The 18,974-nt window shown below is 38.8% G+C and overlaps 2 protein-coding genes across 7 annotated transcripts in view; one reads left to right on the top strand and one right to left on the bottom strand.

The window, feature by feature from the left end:
- Positions 1-7,773, bottom strand: part of LOC126636111 (probable cation-transporting ATPase 13A4) — a 44,045-nt gene extending 36,272 nt beyond the window's left edge. The window contains exon 1 of one of the 2 annotated variants that reach the window (XM_050307996.1): positions 7,465-7,773. In XM_050307996.1, coding sequence (XP_050163953.1) covers positions 7,465-7,614 — 150 coding nt within the window. In that variant the 5' untranslated portion in view covers positions 7,615-7,773. Of the gene's footprint in view, positions 1-3,897; positions 4,053-7,464 lie in introns of those variants that run through there. The other variant, XM_050307997.1, reaches the window with a different exon arrangement.
- Positions 7,774-7,864: 91 nt separating this feature from the next.
- Positions 7,865-18,974, top strand: part of OPA1 (OPA1 mitochondrial dynamin like GTPase) — a 52,305-nt gene continuing 41,195 nt past the window's right edge. For 2 of the 5 annotated variants that reach the window (XM_050308014.1, XM_050308013.1), the window contains exons 1-7: positions 7,865-8,005; positions 10,117-10,435; positions 10,747-10,843; positions 12,084-12,191; positions 12,844-12,897; positions 13,752-13,819; positions 18,717-18,827. In XM_050308014.1, the coding sequence (XP_050163971.1) occupies positions 7,977-8,005; positions 10,117-10,435; positions 10,747-10,843; positions 12,084-12,191; positions 12,844-12,897; positions 13,752-13,819; positions 18,717-18,827 (786 nt within the window). In that variant the 5' untranslated portion in view covers positions 7,865-7,976. The remainder of the gene's footprint in view (positions 8,006-10,116; positions 10,436-10,746; positions 10,844-12,083; positions 12,192-12,843; positions 12,898-13,751; positions 13,820-18,716; positions 18,828-18,974) is intronic. The other 3 variants (XM_050308015.1, XM_050308016.1, XM_050308017.1) reach the window with 3 other exon arrangements.

The raw sequence follows: 18,974 nt of genomic DNA, 5'->3' as shown, positions 1-18,974 counted from the left end.
GTTTGACTTGCGAGTGGAGGGTCTAGGGAGGGACCCTGGATTATTGGACAGAAAAAGTTGCCAGAACTGCTCAGTTGGCAAGAAAGGTTCTTAGCTGCTTTTACAATCATACAAAGCCAGTATTAAAGGGTTTATCACTCTGGTTTCCAGCAAGTCTTTGTTACTTTGTTAAAAATAAAAATGCCTCTAGCTGCCAGGTCATCTTCCCAGCAGAATTTAAATGCAAAATCAAACAAATTCAGACACTCTCTTCTTTGGTGAAAACAAAGCCTGTAGCTACCAGCAGGGAGCCTAAACAATGGCTGTGAATGATCATATTTCTGGTAACCCAAACACCAGGTGCCCTATTACGAACAACCTGTTTCTATAACAACAGGTAATAGGATTAGACTTGAAAGACTGGTTAAGATTCACAAGGAATTTAATAACTGAACCTCATTCTTACCAACCAGAACCTGTTTCATTAGAGATTTTTTTCTGTTGCCTCTGAAAGCAGTAGCAACATTCATTATTATTCCATTAGCAAGAAGATTGTACCCTTCAGATTCTATTTTAATTTTAAAAGTTAATTTTTTCCAACTCAATATATTTAAAATTCCTGTATCAGATTTTCTTCACAATTTTGTCATCCCGTAGGAGGCAGACAGCTGCCAATATGCAGTGGTAAACTGGGGGTCACCAGCTGACTGCAGTTCTCAATTCCTTCAGCCAAAAGCCACGGGGGAACACATGCTTAAGACAGGCTTTGGCAAATTCTTCCTGAAGCAGTAGCCTGTCGAATTCTGTCACTGCAAACTTAAGCTTCACACCTTAGGGTCTGTGCAAAGGGAATGATTATTCCCAAGCTGTACTGAGAAGAGCATCAAATTGGCAGAGGGCATAAAGCTGTGTTTTTCCTTCCTCCTCCTATTCCACCAAAAATTTCTTCTTCTCAAAAACACCTTCAAGTAGATTTTTCTGAAGGATAGCTTATTATTAGCACTCTCTGAGGCAAGCTGCTGTGTCCAGAGTGCTCTCACACTACTTAGATCTTTCTTGTACTACAAATGGCTATGGAGAGAGAGAGAGATTATCTCATGCTCTGAATATACTTTGCTAAGTTTTAGCTGCATACCAGAAGAGTGAACTTCCATTCAAGCAAATGTTCACCAACCACGTAAGGTAATCCCAAAGACATACACAAGGACATACAGGGTAGATTTCCTACCCAGTCAGAGTGATTACTCTTAAATGTGACACATTCAGTCTCATCTTAAAAACCTCCAGGGATGGTGAATCCACCACCTCCCTGGGCAGCCCATTTCAATGTCTGATTCCTCTCTCTGTAAAGGATTTCTTCCTAATATTCAGCCTAAACCTCCCCTGGCACAGCTTAAGACCATGCCCTCTTGTCCTAAAGCATTTCTTCACATCAGAGCTTCCCAACTTTCCTCAGCAAATTGGTCAGCTTGTTCAACACAGGGAAGCATTGCATGTCCAGAGTTCAAATGAACTACTTGCTTGCTCTCAAAATTACTTGAACTATTCTACTCTGGAAGAACTGGCACCCACACAATGTCAGCTGTTATGTTATTACACCAAGTGATCTGATTTTGTTTGAGAAGTCAAGAACTGCTTGTTAATGATTTGATTCAGGTGCATTAAACTGACTGTTGAAACAATGTCAAAAATCTTTTTCATGGCTTTGAATTTAAAAAAAAGATGTTGCAGAGTCACTGAGACATTACATGCCACTGATAGCTGCTGTGGTTGCCAGTAATTTAAAATACACTATTTTAAAAAAGAAAGAACATCTGCACACAATTCTCTTTATCTCATGTATTCTCCTTTACTCTTCTGCTTAAACAGTCTTCTTTGTCTCTTTTTTCACACCTGTTCTCACCTACATATTAATTTCTTTTTTTCTGTCACACAGATACACACACTAGCTGTTCTCCTTTTCTGTAGACACATGCACTTTTTCTGCATCCTCTTACAGTACATCATACACCTTCATGGATATCTTCCTCTATCCCATACTCATACCTTTTTTCTCTCTTACATATATGTAGCAAACACACGTGCATTCCTGCCTAATCTAGCATAATTTGCCTATGGTTTTAATTCCACTTACTACTCAAGTTCTTTATCAGTCTTTTTCTTTGATTTCCATTTGGGAATCTCAGGTAAATGAGCACTGATCACGTTCACTGCAGACATGGAGAGCATGGCAACTGTGAGACAGTCTGGATTCACAGTGGAGACGGACCCAAACGTCAGATTCACAATGCAGACTCCTGAACACCCAATTCAGGGCACATGGGCTCACTGTGATACTGGTGAGAAACAAGAACATTGGGATAACTGGCTCCATCCAAGCACAGCTTGGGTGTCCCAAGCTGGAAATGGACATGCAGAGTTCGATAGTGTGACTGTACACAGAACCAAACAATCCACTTAAACCTAATTGGCTCAAACTCAGTTCTGGTATTGTTAATGACAGTGCCAACAGTGGTGAGAGCGTGACAGGGTGTTTATGGTCCTAGAAGGACAACGCAGGGCGGAGCACAAACACAGACCCAGCAGCTGTTTGGAGCTGTGGATCAGTGGTACATCAGCACCAGGGCTAGAGCCAGGAGCAAGATGCCTCCAGCAGTTTAGTAACTCGGTGGCAGAGCCAGTTGGGTTCTGTATTGCACTGAGCTAATTAGTCCCCACCCTCAGAGCCAGAGCCTTGTGCTTCCTGCACTGCTCAGTTCATGCTGCTGGGTGACCCTGTACTAAATTCTCCAGCACATCCCATATTACCCAGGTTTGCATTACAAAAAATGTGGCCTTTCTCTTTCCCTGTATGGCTGGGAGAGCTGTCTGAAAATCTACATTCGTATCTAGAGATAACAAATGTCCGTGTTTTTCCATGACACGGTCACTTTTTCACTAAAATAGAATTCTCAGCAATGAGATTTTGAGGATTTCTCCAGGGTTTCTGAAAGTGAACAGTCATGTCTATTTGCAAGTAACTGTATTTCAATGGCTTTGCTGGGGCTGTTGTACACCAAGGTATCCTGCAGGCAGTCACAGCAGAGCTACAGTGGCTTTGCAGCACAGGAATTTTGAGAAGTGCTGTGTTTGCCAGATGTGTATGAGAATTGTTGTTGTACAGCTGCATTATGGATCTGACATCTCCAACAGAACCTGTTAGATGGACAGAATCCATGTGAATAGCTGATTCATAACACACTGTAATGCCAAAGAAGCTCAGAAACACCGCATTCACTTCAATCATATACTGGGGTTATTATTGAAGAGAAGTGCCAGGCAGGAGATCAGATACTTTGTGTAAGTATAAGACTTACTTCCACATGTTACAAAATGCATGCAGACATATTCCTCCCTGGGAAACTCTGGAAAGAAATATGGTAGCTCTGTGTTCAGGAATCCAGCTTTATAAAGGTGCTTAGGCTGGAACAGCGTTGCCAATTCAGTAGACCACATTTGCCAATAATTTATGCAAACATAACATGTGTTTCTATATTCCAGAAAAAGCCAAGGCCTCCAGTTCCCTAAGTGGAGCTGACCCTGGAGTTTCAGCTGTCAAATGGTTAGGGACACCACTCTAACCCATCCATAAAGCTCATATTAGACCACTTCCACCTAGATTTGTAACACCACATCAATAATCTGTTGAGCCATTCCCTGTTGGAGGGGATAAGCAGTTAAATCCAGTGGACACAACCAACCCTATTTTCTTTCCGCTAAAAAAAAAAAAAAAAAAGGTATCCCTTTCTAACTGTTTGTTCTGTCTACGGGAACACCCCAACCAGTCATAATTCTATTACAGTCTGTAGCATTTTTTTGCAGAACACACGCCACTTTCTACTTCAAGCAGAGAAAGACCTAGACATAGATAAAACTTACCATCTCATTCTCTTCTCCCTGGTTAAGCTGTGCATAATGGTTCTTGGTAGCATTTTCCCCCATGAAATGACCCTCTGGAGACTTTCTAGAGCACCCTCGGGACAGGTCTTCAGCATAGTATGCTTGAAATTCTACATTGAGGAAGTGCTTTGAGTACACACCTCCTTATAACTCTGCTGATGTCTGAAGTATGGAGCTCCTCCCTCTCTGGGGTTAGCAGGTAACATTTATCCCTCCTCCCTCCATTCTGTTCCTGGAGTTTTGCAATTCTGAGAGTATGTGCAGAATTCACTCTAAAACACTGCAAGATAGAAAAAGTTCAATCTCACAAGTGTTTGCCACAATATGACTCTGGGTCATAACTCTGATAGGTGCAAGCAAGTGCTGTTGGCATGAAACTTTTAGGAGAGGGCAAGAGGGGAGTATTTTTTATTCAAGAGATTATGGAATCACTGGAGACCAGGAGCATGTCCAAATAAGAAAGAAAATAGGCATTGCTGTTGTTAACACTCTTAGCAATCAGTCCGAACTAAGTGTCCAGCAGTGATCCCCACATATGCCCTGGAAAAAAATCCAGGCTCTGGAATTGTAAACAAGGGCCCTAGTTTGTGCATGTGGATTTATGCACTGATTCTGTGTCAGGATCCAGCTATGTAGGATCTGCAACCAGGTTGTTTATTCATTATTAAAAATATCAACATGGAATGCCTTTTGACCTCACCATATAGCTTTGGGAGACATCACTGAGGTTATTTGCTCACTCTTGGGGGAAACTGGAGCTTCCCGCTGATGTCAGTGAGCTGGATATAGATGTCTCTGACCTTCAAATCAGAGCCAAAAGGAAGCTGGCAGGAAAACACTGAGGATTTTACCACCACTTTTTTTTTTTTTTGTCACTATTGGGCTGTATTTGTTTATTAGTCTTGTGATTCATTCCCGTTTCTCTACTATTTCCTTGTACTTTGCTACTTTTTAAGAAGTTACACAACAAATATTTTAGGTATGAGGTCAAGAAAGGAAAACCTGTTCTTCCAGCAAATATGTTAAGAAAACTAAAATATTATTTATAGGGAAACTGAAACAGATCAAGAGTTAGCTTGTATTCCTTAGGCATGCGGCATGGACTTGTACAAGTCCCAGATAACTCAAGCACTAGGAAAGACCACTGCCTATCCTTCAGTGGGCAGGCTCAGAGAAACTGAAATGGGAGAAATGAAGGGAGTTAGGACAGTTAATATAATAAAAGTTGCTTACTGCTTATAATGTGAGACAGGCACAGACCTGCAAACCAGATGTGCAGGACAGGGACAGATGTGTTTGAAAATACTGCCAATGAGCAGGTGGCACTGGAGCCAAGTTATTTGGCCTTGACACCTGCCACACTTCCAAAAGGAGCCCAGAGGAGAGGCTGGACTGAAAAGGATACAACTGTCCTAAGCTGTGTTAAGAATGATTTATTGCATAAGATCAAGGGGGAACAAGGTGCTCTCCATACCCCAGCTAGAGTGTTACCTCCTCCATTGCAACTCTGAGGCTCAATCTGAGCCTCTCGATATTTCATTTTGTTCTTCTGAGAGCGAGCAAAGGGAACTCCAGATAGTTCATGAGAGTCGTGATTTTCAATTAAAACTTCAAAAAAACCCAATGCATTAAAGTCCATTTCTGATAAACCTGATTACACAGGAAAAATGAGCATTGCTTTCTAGAAGTTATAATAGGTAGGAAACAACTGCAAAGGTACCTTTTCTAAGGCAGGCTGATGATTTTGGGAAATGACTCATTATTTTGGGAGTGCCAGGGATGGAAAACAGGAATATCACGCACGGTTTTTCTGCCTGGTCAGCTTTTGCTGCTTTCCCAAACAACAACCTTGCTCTTTCTGGTGTCTGTAGCAGAACAAGGTGCAGAAGCGGTCCTTGGCTGCCCTGTCACAGACAGGAGAGATGAGCTGCATGCAGAGTATCCCAGCAAACCAGGGTCTCCAACAAAGAACCAAGACTCATACAATCTTTTCACTATTTAAAGGTTTATCCCAGCTCCAATTGACAGTCTGTGCTCCTACAGAACACCCTTATATGGGTATTTATCTTTGCAACTGAAAACCAAGAAAAAACAGATTAAAGGTGTAAAACTTTAATCATTTCCATAGTTTGACAATCTCTCATAATATTTCATCAAAATCTGGTAATCCAGATCCAAAGAAGATGGTGACATCTGCTCATTTCCCTAACCAGGTTCACGATCTCCTAGAGAAAACACTTCTAAAGAGTTCAATTCTCCTGAATTGGAACATTTAGTTGTATGACGCCCTCTACTGTTCAGAGTGAGAATTACTCTCCATTTATGTTTATACATAAAAAGTTATTTGTAACATGTCCTATGGAGTCTATTCATTCTTATTTTTCAGTTTAAACTTGCCTTTAAAAAGTCAGATATAAATAACAAATAGAACTGGTCAAGCCAAAAGACAAAAGCAAAGATTAAGATTTCAAATATAGTCTCTTAAACTTATAAATACATAAATAGTTGAAAAGTAGGGAAGCAAGATGCAAAAGCATGTGCCCCACCTCGTCCCAGTAACTTTTCTCAGTCCTGAAAATACACATATGTAGTATGTCATCCTTGTGCAATTTATTTTTTTTTTTAAATCCCACAATATAAACAGAAGCCTGACCTCTACACCACCCCAAACCTTACTTTTGGTTTCTCAGCACGTGACACACAGTTCTGGCCACATTACTGAAAGGAAGCTGTGAATCAACTGGTGACAGGTCACAGGAGAGCACTGAGAAGAATGACAAACAAGTCCTAAAATATGGAGGAGCGACTTAGGGTTGTTTTATTTAGAGGAAAAGAGGGGAGAAAAAAAAAAAACAAAAAACAAAAAACAAAAAAAAAAAAAAAAAAAAAAAAAACACACACAAAACCCTCCCCCCCAAAAAACCACAAGAGATTGAGAAGGGTCATGGCAACAGTTTTCAAACACATAATCTGAGAAAATATCCATGTTCATTTTTGATAGAGTTAATTTGCTGCAGGAAAGATTCAGATGAAACATGAGGGAATACTTTCAACAGTGGCACTGCCAGGTGAACACTCGAACACCTGTGGTCTTTAGTGACAGGTGTGGAAATTACCTAACCAGGGCTGATCCTGTGTGAGGGCAGATGAACAGATCTGATAAACTCTCTCAGTGCATCCTCTGCCTCCCACTTCAGTGGGAGACTACACTTCAGTGTAGTCCTGCCGGGACTGCCGGGAAAAAAACCCCAACAGCCCACAGAAGCCCTCTGGGACGCACCTTGTGTTTTCCAGATTTCAAGGCAGCAACGCTGCCCATGTCAAGCACTCTCCAAGGGCAACAACTGGGGACTCCTATGAGACTCTTATTTAAACAGGGTGTAAGACTCTAGTACCACCAGATGCCTCCACCTAGGGCTGGGCTTCTCACCACCCTACCCAACCCCGGCCCTGGGGGTGCTGGGGGAGCCCTGGGCAGCCAAGGGCACAGGGGCGAGGTGCTGAGGGCAGCCCTGACACCACTGGGGTGTGAGGGGGCACAGAGACCTGGAGGGGGGGATCCATGATCCCGGAGTGCTGGATCCGTGATCCCGATGCGCCGGGTCCATATCCCCGCTGTGAGGGATCCGTGATCCCGTTGTGCCAGATCTGTGACTCCGCTCTGAAGGATCCGTGATCCCGGTGTGAGGGATCCATGACCCCGCTGTGAGTAATCCGTGATCCCGTTGTGCCGGATCCGTGACCCCGCTGTGAGGAATCCGTGACCCCGCTGTGAGGGATCCGTGATCCCGGAGTGCCGGATCCGTGACCCCGCTGTGAGGGATCCGTGATCCCGGAGTGCCGGATCCATACCCTCTCTCCGCTCCCGGCCACGCAGCTGTCGCTGCCTCAAAACCCTCCCCCCGGCCACCGCTGCGCCCGGAACCTTTGGGGGGGAGGTGGTGTTTCCAGCCGGGCGGACCGGGTGGTGCCCGGAAGCGGCTCACCCTGCCCTTGCCCTCATCCTGTCCCCTCTCCCGCGGCTCCCGGGCTGCTCCCGGCCCTTCCCGGCCCCCAGGATGTGGCGGACGCGGGCAGCGGCGGCTTGGTAAGCGGGACGGGTCAGGGCGGGCGCGGCGGGTTGTCGGCGGGCCTGACCCCCGCGGTCGGGGGGCGCGGAGCGGGCCCGAGGCTGCCCCGGGGCCGGTACCCCGGGCGGGGCATTCGCCGCCCTCCAGCTCCCCGCGCACCTGCGGGACACGGTGCCTGTAGAAGGGAGCTGCATCTCCCATATTCTCGCCCTGGGGAGCTCGGGCCACTCTTATGTCCGGGCGTTGTTCCGTCCCTGCATCCCGCTTGTTTTCCACCGTTCTCCTGCACCTTTCCAGACAGGAGCCGGGAAACTGAATGGCTGGCAGTAGCACAATTTTCCTTGGTAGGTTTCATAGAATCACAGAATGGGTTGGGTTGGAAGGGGACCTTGGAAAACATCCAGTTCCAGCCCCCATCTGGGAGCAGCAGTAGGAAAATAAACGTTTTCTTGTACTGAATGAGAAAATGCCACAGTGCTTTTTGCTGGGTTGCCTTTGCTTTGTAATCACAGGTGTAACAGGCCGCTTTTTCTTGTTTTACAAGACATTTATAATCCCAGGGCAACGTAAGAGTAGTCAGGTTACAGACCAGTAATCAGACAGATTCTAATGCCAGAGGTTCACCTGTCTGGAAGGCTAATATTTGTTGTTGTTAAAAACAGCTTTGCAGAGGCGTTAAATTTGGAACTCATTAAGTACTTGATGTAATAGCGTATTATAGCATTGTTTTCAATCTAACTGCACTGTTCAGTGAAAATTTGGAAGTATTTTTGCCAGTGTTCACGGGGAGTTTTTAGCAATGGGAGGAAAGAAGAAAAAGTAGAAATGTGGTATAATGAAAGAGTAGTGGAGGGTTTTTTAGTGAATTATAAGATTTCGTATTAATTAAAGGAGACTGGATTTGAAATATGCATAACACTCAAAAGGCAATTGTTGTTGATTGAGTTCTTGCCTTAAGACTGTGTGATGGAATTCAATTTTTCCTTCAGTTTAAACATACAGACTGACTGCTGTCAAACACAGTGTGTTCTAAAAGAACAGTCACAGAGAAGAAAGTAACATAATATTACACAAAATGCCTTTAGACCAGGTGAAGACAAGTAATGAGGAGTAGCTTTGATAGAATGTACTACCACAGGTCTCTGCTGAAAATATTAAATATCTGGGTAGTGGTAATGACTGCAAAACAAAATAAAGAACAGCTCAGTCATTAACTGCTTTTAACTGATTTAAAAACCTGTCTTCAAAAGTGGGAAATAAAACATTTCCAGTATGGAGACATTTTTTTGATTGGTAGTAGCCACTTTTATATTGTCACTATCTGTACTTTATTTCTGACCCTCTTGTAATTCCATATCAAAGAAAAGAATTTTGTTACTGATTTAAGGATTGTTCTGCTCCTCCTTATTAACCTCTTTCTAAGTACTAAGTTCCTTCTTACCAAGGCAGTAGACAGTTTGGTGCAGCAGCAGGAGAGTGCCCTTCACAATCATAGTGACTTAGGACTGAGGACTTACAGAGCAATCCTTGGAGTTCTTTTTTTAAGCTTTCCATTACATTAAAGGAAATTTCTAAACATAGGTCATTGGCAAAACTGGTCTTCTTTGAGAGAGGAAAATGTCTCAGTTCACATAATTCTGATTTTTAGCCTATCTTCCAAAAGCTCGATTTCTGGGTCCAAAGCGCTTTTATAACAAAGCCTTACAGTTCTTTGGACATTAAGAACGTGCCTGTTCTTTTAGAGAATAAAATAGGCTAAACTGTTTTCTTGTATGTTGCAAATCTTCTGTGGACTTTAATCCTGTTTGCCCAAACTGTGTTTTACCACAGACATATTACTTGCCTTATTCCAGTGTGGAAGTTAAATTGAATTCGTAGCAGACTGTATAAATTGTATATAAGGTTTTGTTTCTGTAATCACAAGAAATTCCATACCCATTAATGATGTTTACAGCTTTTTGTTTTCCTGGTACATACCGATGATGACTGGAGATTGTACATTCAGAGTGATACAATGAGATTAACTGTAACTAGCTAAAATGTAATGTGAACTGCTTCTAAAGAGGCGTTTGAGTAAATGGTGTGTTGAAGAAATCAGTTATTTGGAGCTTTTATTTCTTTCTTTTAGTGTCATCTGCCGGAGTCTGGCAAATAGCAGCTGTGGAATAAAGAGAAAATCGCCGCTTCAAAACCTGCATCTTGTTTCCCGCAGTATACATCATCCCTGCTACTCAAGTTCAAAGTTTCAAAGACCTCCTTTAAGGATATCCATTCAGCTGTTCTCTTCTCTTAACCGTCTTCCCCTTCGCAAAGCAAAACTTTTAAATGTAAAATATGGATACCAGTTCCACAGGAACTTTTGGCTGGCTAGACTGGCGTCAAGGCTTCTCAAAGTTCGCTATCTTATATTAGGCTCTGCAGTGGGAGGTGGTTATACAGCCAAGAAGGTATTTATCTCTGGATATGCATTTTTTCTTTGTTATTACATACTTCAAAACAGTAGTTTTTGGTATAGCCACAGAAATACAAAGTGTCACTGTTTAGTTTACTAATGACTGTAAAGATGAGTGAATATGGAAAACATTGTTTTGGAGAACTACTGTAGATTTTAAAGTATTTAAAGTATTAGTCATATCTAAAGATGGTGGTTTAGTATGTTTTATATGTAGGCATAACTTTTCAATGGATTGCTCATAAGCTTCTCTATGTACATTTCTTTTTCTATTTCTACCATTATTTTTTTCCTTTTTTGTGTTAGACATATGATCAGTGGAAGGACATGATGCCAGATCTCGATGAATATAAGTGGATTGTTCCTGACTTCATTTGGGAGCTTGATGAACTGATCGACTTCGGTATCACAAAAGCAGTGATGTTACTCTGTCTAAAGACTGGCACATGTAAAACTTAAATATAAGAGAATAGGTCCTCAGCAGGCTCCAGGAGTAACTTTTTAGCTGTAATGTGACTGAACTTGTACATTTAGGCTTCGATGTGTGTCTCACCAAGGCATTTGTATGAGTGTGTTTGTAGGAAGAAATTAAGCATTTTTTAGCATGGATTTTCCATAATTCATCTTTTCATTTGAGAATGTTCTTAGTCTATTCATAAGGCCATATAATCCCATTATTGAAAGAAGATTTGCAGCATGATCAAAGGGACTTAGACTGGTTTTGGTAGTATTATGCATGAAGTTCTTTCTTTCTATATGAATGACACAAGATATAAATAGATAAGTAAAAAAATATGTGTGAGTAAAAGACCAGTTGAAAAGGCAGAATAGTGAACCTTCCTATCTGCAAAATTATCTTGAAGATACAAAAGAAAAGAAAATGAAAAATATAGACTCTTGTTTTCTTGAACCTTCAGGTTACAGTAGAGGGTTTTGTGTACTTTCAGATGAAAGAGAAAAGTCTGAAATCAAGCACTGACTTCTTATATATGCAGGATAGAAAGGTGGTGGTCTTTTTTTTTAAAATTATTTATGAAGATTTTACTATATAGAATCATTGTGTTGGAAAGGGACCTTAAAGATCATCTTATTCCATACCATGTATGAGCATTGCATAGATAAATGCAGACTGAATAACTGAAACAAATGTTTTCTTGTTCTTATTGCTAGTGGACACTACGATTTTATAGTACTTTAAAGCTAATAATTCTGACTTTTTGAAAGGCTTACAAAATTGGCTTATTATGAGATTGAAAACTCAGCTTTTCTTAAAATGTTCCAGACATGAGCATAGTTAGAGTTCTGTGTAATTTTAAAAGATCCTCTACAAAGTATGTGCGAGAATAATGTGTGAAATGTGGTGAAACGCAGCAAGAATTTTTAGGCAATTATAAAGTACCTGAGGCAGCTAACTTATCAGGAAGTTCAAAGTCTAAAAAAGCAATTGGTTTTTCTGATCTGATAATCTTTCCCAACACTAGAGGGGGGAGGTGCATATGGAAAGAACCTTCTTAATACTTTTTAAAAAAAAAGAAAAACACCACACTCTGCCACAGTTGCTAGGTTTTACAGCCCAAGCCATTTTTGTTTACAAAAAAGTGGAAAAAAACCCCGACTCACTAACTGTTGTACTGTTTTCCTAGAAAAATTTATCCAAGCCCTCCCTGATGCAGATGACCTTGCCAAACTTCTGCCTGACTTTGACAAGATTGGGGAGAGCTTCGCTTCACTGAAAGGATTTCTATCTCCTGGTGAGAACAATTTTTCATCTTAGTTTTAATTTTAAAAGCATAACCTATTCAAGACGAGGGTGCACATTTGTCCTTAGATAATAAAGAAAGAGGATCCTGAAAATGTATGGTTTCATTGAGTATCTCATCTGAAAGTATTATGGACACAGGTAAGTGTAATGTATTTTTAAAAGCAAGAATTCTAGTAGTAAGTACAGAGAACCAAAATGTGAAATTGAATAAAAAACTAGAATTCTTGTACAACTCTAACAGATTGAAAGCTTGACTCCTTCAGTGAATCAGAAAAGCTGGATGTGACCAGCTAGAACTTGGTGGAAGTGAGTGTGGCACTGGACAGTAGCATTATCACAGCTGTTACAGGAGAAATGAGTTGGATTATTAAGAATGAAGGTTCTTAATACTGCAAGCATGTGAAATAAGAAATTTGTAGCGAAGGTATTTTTTTGGGTTGAATGAAATTTTCTGTGATAGTTGTGTTTTTTATTGACTGGTATTGTGAGATGTCACCTATTATTTGTTACTGTACTCACACAGGCGTAGTGGCCATTTATGATTATGTGATCCTCCAAATGAGACAAAGCTCCCTCATCTTTTTTGCGTTTTGTTTTGTATTTATAATTTTTATTTCCCCTCTTCTGCTGATTTTTCACAGGTTACAATTTGGTTAGTGAAGTCATAGGAGCTTCTGATCTACTTCTGTTGTTAGGTGTGTAAAAGCCCTTTTTCCTGCCCTTAACCTGCCTTTTTAAAGCAAACTTTTAAAGCTCTACTGTACTAAGAGGAGTGACTATCAACATAGACACAACTATTTACAGCAATTTAATATTGATTTACAAATACTTTCCAGCTAGTTTAAAAATACTTCATAGAATTATAAAATATGCTGAGTTGGAAGGGACCCATCAGGATCACTGAGTCCAACTTGTGGCCCTGAACAGGACACCCCAAGAATCACACCATGTGCCTGAAGCATTGTCCAAACACTTCTTGAACCTTGTCAGGTTTGGTGCTCTGACCACTCCCCTGGGGAACCTGTTCAGTGCCCAACCATTCTCTAAGTGAAAAATCTTTTCCTGATTTAGATCCTCCCCTCTGAGAATGAATCGATGAATGATTTGTATATCTCTGCCACAGTCCTTAGCAGATGCTTTTTATTTCAGGCTTTTTCCAGAAGCTTCTTTTGAAAACATATGTCATGATGATAGGAAAGTTGCTTTTTTTTTTTTTTCTCATTACAATAACAGCAGTGGAATTTGTATTATCCTTCTGTTTCTCAGAGTTAATTTTAAAATGTTTTGAGAACTTTTAATAGTCTAACTGAAGCTGCCTACTGCCTTGTGATGTAACTAATCTGAGTCACAATCTAGATAAAAAATTTTCGGATGAGTTTTAAACTGATTTTCTTCTTCAGTTTCTTAAGATTAATCTTTTTTTATAGGAACTTCAAAGATTATTGAATTACTCATTCATAGGGGTTGAAGCATTAATTTTATGGTAGGTGTACTTTGAGAATTTTTAAGTGCCTTTTGCATCTTATGAGTTTCTGTAATTATGTTTTAGGTGCTCCAGGAGAAACAGCATTCAGGGCTACTGACCAGGGGTATGACAATGACAAACAGTTCAAGAAGGTAATTACTCACTTGCAAAACTGAACATTTCTTGATAAACGGGTATTTATTTTTGAAACTGCATCAGTAGCTAGTTGCAGATTTTATATGAAGCAGCTTGGAAAGAGTTTATCTTTGAAAATTACTTGAGTATGCATTAGTGCAGTGATAATAAATATTGTGGTGTAAGGAAATATGAGGCAGTCATAAAAATATTTTAAGAAAATCAGGGGGTTTTTTATATGAATGTGATTTTAGGTATTTTATGTGCATTTGTAATTTTTCAGGGCATGTTCTCAGTGGCACTTGAATTTCCAGCTTATTACTGAAATTGGTTTAGGCTTTTGTAGTTATTTTTAAGCATTTCAACTTGCAACCTCATTTGTATTGACATTTTTATAGCTGTCATTCTTACTTAACAATTCCTGTCTTAATAAAGAATTTCCATTTCTTAAAACAGTCTGGTTTTTACTTTCTTTATCTAGATAAAGCATACATGGCATTTTTGTTACTATTCTCTTGAAAAAAAAGTTACTCTGTTTTGGTAACTTAAAGTTTTAGCATTTAATTTTTTTTTGTTTGTTTGTTTTCATAAACAGTAGATCTTGTTTCTGTTAAATTCCTAAATTGTCGTGTTGCTCATTCTTTAAAAGCTTTTCATTTTTCCTGGTTATTTTTAAAAATTCTTTTAAAAATGGAAGGAAAGCAACATATATCAGGGAATTTGTAAATAATCACATAGTTATTTTTGCATCTAAAAGTATCTGAACTGGGGCTTTTCCATAAACTTTTCTGTATATACAGGCATGTATACATTTATTCTACATTAATACTGCATGATAGTATATAGTGAAATCTGTACAAAGCTCACATCATACTACCATTTTTTCCCCTGTAGAATAATGATGGATTTCTACATGAGAATTAACTTTAGCTTTTTGTTTTCCATTTGTCTGCAAACTGTCTATTTATATTGTTTTATTTTTCCCTAGAGTGATTGCTTAGCACAGGTTTCACGGTATAAAACATAAAATATAACTTACTATTGATTTGTGAAGAAATGGCCATCTGAGTTTATTGTCTTTAATAACTAAATTAACTGAAATTTTTACTGAATACCAGTAATACTATTAAAACTTGTTATTGTCCTGGGGTTTTTTTTCATGCACTGTCATCTGCATTTTAATGTTGCCAACAAAACTTTGGCTGTGGTATGTAAAATACCTGCCCATCTGAAATCAGTATAATTTAGAAAATTTAGTCTGGTCTACTGATTTTTTTTGTTATTCCAATCAAATCTAATATGTTCTGCTTAGAAACTATTGGTTTGCTAATTAATATGATCAATTTTGGTCAGAATATTTCAAACAAGGCACATATGAATACCTAACAAAACATTGACTTTGGTGGGCAGAATTATTATTTTCAAGACAACAGATTAGATGGCCTTTTTACAGCGATGCTTACCACTGTCAACCAAAACTAGTTTAAGACTTGTGATTGTATAGATGTATAAAATGCTGTAGTGTGGTACTAAATGTGTCTGATGAGCTGATTTTTTTTGTTGTGTTGTGAAGAGATTAGTAACTGATAAAGGAATCTAGGAACTGCTCATTAGGAGAAATGTTCTGAAGAATTGTTATTGGGCATGATCCTCAGGTGGGTCTCCAAAAACTTTGAGTAGAATGAAGGAGAAACCAGTTACTTTGCAAAGTAACTGAGCAATTGAAAGGTGCCCTGAACACCGAATCAGACTGTACTGCTTCCTGTCAGCTAATGTGTTTATCTCATAATCTCTCACTTAATCCAAAAGGTGCCATATTTTTAGAAGAGAATTAAATTAAAAGTGTGGAGTGTTCAGATAGTAATTTAAATAAATGGAGTTTAAATATCTTTTTACCTGGATTAAAGAAAAAATTTTGTTCTGGGAGAAAGAAGAGAGAAGACACTTATAAAAACTGTAGTGTAGTAAAAATATCTTACTCTGTTGTAGGTGAGGACTTGTACTTGAAACGTCCATTACCTCCTTAGAGAGTTATCTTGCACTATTGTTTGTCTCCAAGAAAATTTTCCTAAAGAAATAGCTTCCTATTAAAGCAAACAAATTCCAAAGCTTATCCTTTAACCTGAAAAAAAGTGTATACAGATTATAGCTGTGATAGAGTTGGAGTGAAAAATGTGACTCAGATATCGATTTGAGGTTTAGATAGTACTTTCTCTGCTTTGGTACTTTGGTAAAATTTCATACCTCGAAGAACCTGCTGCACTCTTGAGGAGTCGGCAGCGTGTGGTTGCCTCGCTCAGCGTACACGGTGTCACCTACATCAGTGTAAGAGGCAGCGCAGTATCCCACAGCCCTTACTGCTGGACAGGGAAAAAAGAGACTTGAGTAACAAATATCACTTGACTCGAATCTGTTTTATTTTTTTATAAAACATTCTATTTGTTTTGTTCTTGCAAGTCACGCAATAAAGTTTCCCAAATTTTCTCTCTTATTAGTAGGATCATTATATTCCCAGCTTAGGTACTCTGGATAAAATTGTGACGTTTATTCAGATTTTTAAAAATTGACCTCTTTACCCTCCTTATCATTTTCATACTTTTGCATTGCTTTTAAATTAGAGTAATACTCAGCTGAAGTACATCACATTAACTTTTAATGTCAAATAGTGGAGGGGAATTTAAAGTATATGCAGGAGCAATGTCAGCACTTGTTTTGCCTTTTTTTAATTATTTATTTATTTGTTTGTTTGTTTGTTTGTTTGTTTTGCACCCAGATTCTCATTATGACTCTTCAGGGTTTATCCCAATGGGTCTGTCAACTACTGTTATTCCCCTTTACACTGTGTCTTTGACAAGGAAAAGAAGTAATATAATGATTGTAAAGAACTTGGTTTTTGAAATCTCATTAATGTATTAAGTGTTGATTTTTCTAGATAAAATTCTTTAAAATAAATCTAGTTTTACACTGGAATTATTGATTTTGGCAGAGGGGACACACAGAGAGATGTAAATATTTTTGTTTGTGTCTTGATTCTTAGCAACCTGGGTGTTGTGTGTATGGTTCTGTGCTATTTAAATTTCTGGGGGGTTAATATTTTTATATTTATTATTTATTTCTATAATATATATATAATTTTTATATTTTTTAATTCAAATGTGTGAATTAAGAAATAGAATATAACAGAAATAATATTAATAAGATTACTGATTGATATGTACAAAGAAGAGTGTTACAGAGAAGCCTTTTAAATCGCTTTATTTTTTATTTGAATATTTTATTAAATGGGGTAACTGTAGTTGAAAAGGGCTTTTCATGCTTTACTATGGAATAAGAGCCACATGTACCAGATGTCTTAGAAAGTAATTGCTCATTAAATCATTAGATTTGGTGACTTCAAATATTTGTTACATTTCTTGTTCAGATGCTAAAAGTCCTTCATGGCAGATTTTGTTCAGTGTTTTTTCTTGCATTTTTTCACCCATAACAATGTTTAAACAGAATGTGCCAGGTCATATTGACAGTTTCACTGTCTACCAAAATGGCAAAATACTATTGTTCTTCCTCAGATATTAAGTATAGCTCTGAGGCTCTCTCTCCTTGCTGCTGTATAGAAATGGCATCTTTTGCCTGGTTCCCGGCACTGCTCTGTTGCGTTTGCTAAGCTGGCAATAGAGACATTTGTTAAATCTTAAAATTGTTCAGTAAAATACAAATGAGAAGATTTCTCTGTGCTTGAAATGATACAAATCACTATTTAACAAATGTTTATATTTGGTCATTTGGTTGTCTCTCTCCTTTTTCCATTTTCTCCTGTGTTGTTTATCCTTATGTGTACATGCCTGTGTGTGTATTTCATACAACAAATGTATAACTTGATCATAGATGTCTTGAATTCTTACACCAAAGTTCTGTTTCAGGGTTTGTTTTCATTCCTGAAGTACATTTTTGAAACATTTCATTTCATTGCATGTTTTCTTAGAAGATGATGTATTATTTTTTAAAGAGCATTATTTAAATAGTTCATTAATCCTTTTGTCTGCATTCTCTGAAATAAACTGTTCATAAAGTTCCAGTAGATACTGGCATGATGTTTCTAAAGTAGTTTTGAAAGACAGCTTGCCATTATAAGAATATTTGCTGTGGAGAGAGAAGAGGGGAAAACTAAGCTTTGTGGAAATGCTGAATGAGTAAAGAAATAAGGGTCAAGTTTTAGGGGTTTTTTGAAGTGATCATGAAGGATTATTACAGCATCAGTTTAAGTTTCAGTGTGTTCCAGAAGTGGAGAGGGGGTGCTTTTTGTTTGTGTTTTTTTTGTGTTGGTTTTTGGTTTTTGGGGGTTTTTTTTAATGCTCTAGAAACTATTCTTCTTCTACTAGTTTGAGAAAATTAAGTAGCAGGCAAAAATCATCTTTCTATAAACTGTCTGTGTTTTGCTGGGTATAAAAACAAAAAGAGAACTTTTATGACAAAGCTGAGTCTGTTAGCTGTTGTGCACAGCTGTGTATAGAATATCCAAAACACTGTAGATACATGGATAGTTAGGTTCTAGACAATTGCTGATACTTAAGAACTTCTGATATGAATAACTGAAATGAAATTCTGAACGCTTTGAGGGTATCTTAAAGCCAGCATAGTTGAATTTTTAAAATATTTAGATACCTAGTCAAAGTTGAATGTAATTATAAAGTGTAGCTAAATGGTGATTGTTTTGTTCTACCTGGATTTGCAAAATGCATAGTTTTGCTGGCTCTATCCACTCCAGGTAGCAAGAGATCTTGCTAATGAAATTTCCCTTTTGTTTGAACTGACCCATTCATACCTGGTTTTCATCTGTCTTTGTTATACCCTTTGGTTTAACTCTGTTCTCCTTACACCCCAAATTTTCCTCTCCTTTTTATTATAAACTCATGGCAGGGCCTGCTTGGGGAACTCATTCTGTTACAACAACAAATCCAGCAGCACGAGGAGGAAGCGCGCAGAGCCACTGGCCAATATAACATGGGCTCATCCCAGCAGAAGCGAAAGGTGATGGCTTAAGGGATGATATGTACTGCATTCACACTAATCAAATACTCCAGCCTTCTGCATTTGAGCTAGAAAAATCTAACTAATTAAATCAGGGGCCCAAATTACTACAGCCAACTTCACTACAGTGTAGTGTGTATGTATAGT

The sequence above is a fragment of the Myiozetetes cayanensis genome, unplaced genomic scaffold (assembly GCF_022539395.1).
Source record: "Myiozetetes cayanensis isolate MyiCay16 unplaced genomic scaffold, myiCay2020 scf13, whole genome shotgun sequence".
Classification (NCBI taxonomy): domain Eukaryota; kingdom Metazoa; phylum Chordata; class Aves; order Passeriformes; family Tyrannidae; genus Myiozetetes; species Myiozetetes cayanensis.
The sequence above is the reverse complement of the archived record's forward strand: the minus strand, read 5'-3'. Positions and strand labels throughout refer to the sequence as shown.